The sequence below is a fragment of the Hordeum vulgare genome, chromosome 1H, assembly GCF_904849725.1.
Source record: "Hordeum vulgare subsp. vulgare chromosome 1H, MorexV3_pseudomolecules_assembly, whole genome shotgun sequence".
NCBI lineage: Eukaryota > Viridiplantae > Streptophyta > Magnoliopsida > Poales > Poaceae > Hordeum > Hordeum vulgare.
The window spans coordinates 309,861,305-309,866,438 of NC_058518.1; the positions used below are offsets into that span (position 1 = coordinate 309,861,305).

Genomic DNA, 5,134 nt, shown 5'->3' on the forward strand with positions numbered 1-5,134 from the left:
TACTCTTGGGTGTTTGAGCATCCTAGACGGTTGAGGTCACCTCGAAGCCATATTCCATTGTGGTGAAGCTTCGTGGTCTAGTTGGGAGCCTCCAAGCTTTGTGTGGAGTTTGCCCCAACCTTGTTTGTAAAGGTTCGGTCGCCGCCTTCAAGGGCACCTATAGTGGAATCACGGTACTTTGCATCGTGCGAGGGCGTGAGGAGAATACGGTGGCCTTAGTGGCTTATTGGGGAGCATTGTGCCTCCACACAGCTCCAACGGAGACGTACTTCCTGTCAAAGGGAAGGAACTTCGGTAACACATCCTCGTCTCCATCGGTTCCACTTGTGGTTATCTCTAACCTTTACTTTGTGTATGCTTATGTTGTTGACTATATCTTACTTGTCTTAATAGCTCTCGTTGTTAGCTCCATTAGGGTTCACCTCATTGTCGTAATATTTGTGTACCCATATGTTGTTTACCTTAACTTGCTAAGATTAATATAAAAGTGGTCGTTGTCTATTCACCCCCCCCTCTAGTCAATCATATCGATCCTTTCACCATGTCGACCGTCTGCGCCACCATCCTCACCGCCTCCAGCACTACCCGCAGCGTCCTGGACGACGGCCGGGACAGCCCGGATTATCTCCGCCTTGGTAAGAGCAATAGACACGGGGAAGGTGAGTGTCCCGATGGATGGCGCCTCCGAAGGTACACGGCCGGGCAGCTGCTCAATGATCTCCAGGGTGGCGGCGCGCCGGATGTCGGCCAGGTCGTGCGCGCGCCCGGAGACGCGGAAGACCGCCATGTCCTCGCGGGAGCGCGTACGGGGGTGCAGGCGTTCGATCCAGCAGCTGCCTCCCAACACGTGCTCCGCGGTGGAGAGCAGCCAGGCGTGGGCGGGGATGCCGCGGAGCTCCAGCTCAACGCGGTACTCGAGCTCGCCGGCGCCGGCGTGGGCAAGCTTGCACCAGGGCCGGAGAGACAGTGCGAAACGCGACGAGGTGATGAAGTACTCGTCGCGGAACCGTCTCATGGTCGCCAGGGAGGAGAAGAGGATCAAGAAGTCCTCCGGGTGATGCTGATGAACCGAAAATTCACCCTCTTCGAGCTCCAGAGAAGAGAGGACGAGCTCGGTCACCTCGTCGGTGGACACAGAGGGCCGGTTGCCCGTGATGGTGGCCACCATCGCGCGGCCGAGCACCTGCTCCGCCTCGTCCATCTCTTCTGTCTGAGCCAAGAACACGCGAGCGGGGGCGTCGTCGAGCGGGCGAGCCCGAGGTAGGGGAGGAGCCGCAGCAGGGAGGACAGGAGCAGGCGGGCGCGTCGCCGGGGGAGAAGCCCTGGCAGGGGCACCGCGGAGAGGCCGGGGCTGCGGGTCCACGACGGCACGCGAGAAACGTGGAGGCGCAGCCGCAGTCGCGGCCGCAGGCCGCCGACCGCCGCAGTCGCAGGAAGCGTGGCCGGAAGCAAGGCAGCGCCGGCATCGGATGTCGTTCGGGCAGTCCCTCGCGCAGTGGCGGTGGTCGAGGCACCGGAAGCAGAGGCCCGCGAGGTCCTCGTGGGAGGGGCTGCGGCGGCGCGCAGGCGAGGGCGTGGCTGGCGCGACACGACGCGGGCGACGACGCCGTTCTCTACGACGGGCCTGCTGGAAGCCGTCGGCGTCGAGCACCGGCCCGCCCGAGACGCGGTGGACCTCCGAGCGTGGGCCGAGGCGCTCCTTGGCGGGAGGGCAGCCGGCGGCGCGGCAGCGGGGTGCGGGCGACGTCTCTGTACGAGCGCGCCGAGGACTCGCTCTCCGAGCTTGACCAGCGGTCCCCTAGGAGACACGCCCGCCGGAGAGGGTCTCGCGGCGGTCGACAGGGCCAGCCCCCACCGGAGCCATGGCGCGGGAGAGCGGGTGGGAGCGGGGAAGGTCCGACTGGCAGGGACGGCGTTAGCAGCGCGGCGCAACAGCTAGGCTAGCGGGGCGCAGAGGCGGAGCGGAGAGAGTCCATCAGTCAAACTGCTCTCAGAAGTGAAGTTATTCAAGTATCGATCACATTCAAAGGCAAGAAGTTCAACTCCAGCTCCACATGAGCACACCCGTTATAACACCGAACAACAAATGAAACAACACAAGATAAACCGGCCACAAAAACACCAATTAACATATAATAAAGAGGCTATTCAATAACAATGTTGCAGAACGCCACAAATGCTGTGGCAGATCGATCACATTCAAAGGCAAGAAGTTCAACTCCAGCTCCACAAGAGCACACCCGTTATAACACCGAACAACAAACGAAAGAACACAAGATAAACCGGCCACAAGTCATAACCGGCCATGACAATAACCCTGCAATTCGGGGTCCCTCCTTTCAGGTGAAGCTCATCAACGGTGAGCCGCACAGCTGCACGTCCGAGACGTCAGAGAGCCTCATCCTGGAGCTCGACCCCATCTCGAACTCCTCCAGGTCCGATATGCTCTTCCTCTTGTGCGCCGCAGCAGCTTCCTGCCTCAAGCTCTCCTCTGAAGACTCCTTGGGGGTGATGCTTGGGGCCTCGGACGCCTCCAGGATCGGGCTCAGCATTGGCTGCTGCTGGATCTGATTCTGCTGCGCCACCATCTCCGCTTGGGCCTCCGCCAACGTCGAGGGATCATCCTCCGAAGCATACAGTATCTTCTGGATGGCCTTCACAATCTGCATATGAGATAAAGATTTCATCATCAACATTGCCACAAACACATGTTGTGATGCAGTAGTAAGTTGGGTATGATGACCTGCTGTTTCTTCATTGACAGGCCTAAAACTCACCAAGTGACACAAACTAGGAGAATGGTTAAGCATTTCTGCTACTTACCGGTAAGTGCTCAACCTCAGGGCTCTGGCACAAGATTTCGACGTCCCGCAGCTTGGAGAAATAGAAATCCCTCTCTTTCTCAGCGCTATCAACAAGGAGCTTCAGCTCAGTCATCTGCGCAAAGTATCATTGTCAGAATACAAGACTTGCAACACCAAGAGACGGCAAGAAAGTTATTCTCAGCGTTCATGCAAAGTCACTCTCACCTGTGCATCATAAGCTGGTGCTGCAGCTGGAGGTGGCTTTGGGCACCGCTGTGGAGCATTTGAAGCATGCACGTTGGCCCGCTTAGCAGCATGTGACGGGGGCTGAGCTTTGTGGGTGGCGGATGCAGACTTGGCAGGCGCCTGAGAAGTCCCTGATGCCCTTCTGTTTGTGTCTTTCCCACCCTTGCTGCTTTCCCTTCTCTCAGAAGCATTGTAGCTGTGTGTTCGTAACCCAACAAGAGACACGTGTCAGAGGATTTTGACGAGATATGATCAGCACAACTGGTAACACTAAACAGACTGAGAGCATTTGAGAGATGGCAACAATTAAATTGGTCATATATGCTACAGAAAGAAGGGGGTTGACTACCTGGTCATGAATCCGCCATTGGCAGAATCGCAGTATCTTTTCATCCACTGCATGAACTCCAAGTTGTCCAGGGGCCTTCCTTTGATGAGCTTATTGACCTCAATGTGCTGTGGCAGTGAGAGAAGATTATAGTCTCTATGGAATAACAAGTAAGGATATGCTCAATAATAATCCATATTGCTCATAAGGATTGAATTTCAGTTTTCACCCAGTTCTGACGACAAACGGCAATTCTCCACACAGCAAAAAACACCATTTATGTAGGTTGTACAAAGCTAACAAGGGAACCTTCTTTTCATTGTACTTATGAATTTGAACTAATTCAGATCCGTATTTTCCACAGCTTAAAACTCTATAACCTGACCGTTCACTTCCACAATCCACAAAAATACATACACTCCTCAAGCTACTAGCCAATTGCCTATTTCATGCCTCAGTGTCGGTATATGGGGTCCTGGTAACCTACAAATTATTAGTGCATTCTAAGTGTTCTATGTCTTAGCATTTCTGTTGCATCAACCTTATAACTGCATACATCTCTGGCACCACTGAAATAAAACTCAACTTTAGAAATCCACTGTAATTTCTGGCAACCAAGCGTAGTTGGAACCTTGGGCCCGCTCCAAGTCCATGTAGTAGTAGATAACACTGGATCTAGGATCAGAATCTGAACAAACATACGCCCACACGGCACAATCCAAAATCTAAATCATCCTCATGTGCGGAGTAATCTGGCGGCATGAGCGGTACAATCAACACACACATAAATTCGCTCACGGGGGGGGACAGGAGAAGAAATGGGAGCGCACCTTGGTGATCTTCAGCTTGTTGAACACATCCTGCAGGACCTTGTAGTTCTGGATCATATCGTACTCGTTCTTGGCGTCGAAGTTTACCTTGTGCATGGGCACCGCCCCGGGGTGCGCCGCGTCCATGAGCTGGCACGCCACCGCGCCCGACGCCGCCTGCACACGAGAATTCCGGCCGCGCTCGCCATATCAGCATCCCGAAACGCAACGAATCGAACCCAAATCGCACCCACAGATCCAGGCCCTAGAGGCAAACCGCGCGGATCGGGGGACGAGCGTCCCGTTGGAACACGAGGCGAAAAGGGGAGGGAGGGAGAGATCCGTGCGTACCTCCTCGACCTTGGCGAGGCTGAGCTGCAGCGTGGTGTTGATCCAGGCGAGGATCTCGTTCCGCCCCACGAAGTAGGCGCCGTCCATCATCCCTATGTTGCTGACCGACATCTCCGGCGTCCTCCCTTGCTTCTCCGCCGCCGGAGACCGGAACCGCGAGGGACGACCAGGAGGAGGTGGGGGGCGGAGGAGCGGGGGCTGGGGTTTCGCGAGGAAAGTTTTCGAATGCGTGCGGCGATGGGGGGTTCGGCCGAGATATAAGGTGAGAGAGGCTTTTGCGTCGGACGGTTCTGCCCTCCTCGGCCCGCGGTGCGGCCCAGGGCAAGGAGGGGATTCGGATCTTGACGGGCGTGACCGAGGCGTGGACGGCCGGATTCGTCCGACCGTTGGGAGCGGTTGCGGGCGGTCAGGGGCTGTCCCGTATTTTCGCTGGATTGGGGGATTTCAAATTTGGGGTTTCTCGAGGTGTGAGCGCGTCTCGCGTTGGGCTGGCATAGCTGTGGACAACGGTGGGGCGCTTTCTGTTTCGGCAAATTCGGTCCGTTGGTTTTGCTATATGGGTGGTGCTACGAATCAGGTTGATTTCCGTCGCGTGC

General features: G+C 56.2%; 1 protein-coding gene across 1 annotated transcript; it reads right to left on the reverse strand.

The window, feature by feature from the left end:
- Window positions 1–2,102: 2,102 nt before the first annotated feature.
- LOC123432969 (microtubule-associated protein RP/EB family member 1C) lies at window positions 2,103–4,771 on the reverse strand. The gene is made up of 6 exons (XM_045115427.1): window positions 4,539–4,771; window positions 4,209–4,364; window positions 3,400–3,506; window positions 3,030–3,246; window positions 2,824–2,937; window positions 2,103–2,663 (listed from the first exon to the last, which is right to left on the reverse strand). Exons 1-6 carry the CDS (start codon window positions 4,647–4,649, stop codon window positions 2,340–2,342), a joined length of 1,029 nt encoding a protein of 342 aa, XP_044971362.1. The 5' UTR covers window positions 4,650–4,771; the 3' UTR covers window positions 2,103–2,339.
- Between the last annotated feature and the right edge of the window lie 363 nt (window positions 4,772–5,134).

What these genes read in the sequence shown, in the direction of transcription:
- LOC123432969 (XM_045115427.1), bottom strand. Translation starts at nt 4,649, where the DNA reads ATGTCGGTCAGCAACATAGGGATGATGGACGGCGCCTACTTCGTGGGG. An exon ending in GCCTCGCCAAGGTCGAGGAG is followed by an intron (nt 4,365 to 4,538) that starts GTACGCACGGAT and finishes TCTCGTGTGCAG; the next exon opens with GCGGCGTCGGGCGCGGTGGC. An exon ending in CTGAGGTTGAGCACTTACCG is followed by an intron (nt 2,664 to 2,823) that starts GTAAGTAGCAGA and finishes TCTCATATGCAG; the next exon opens with ATTGTGAAGGCCATCCAGAA.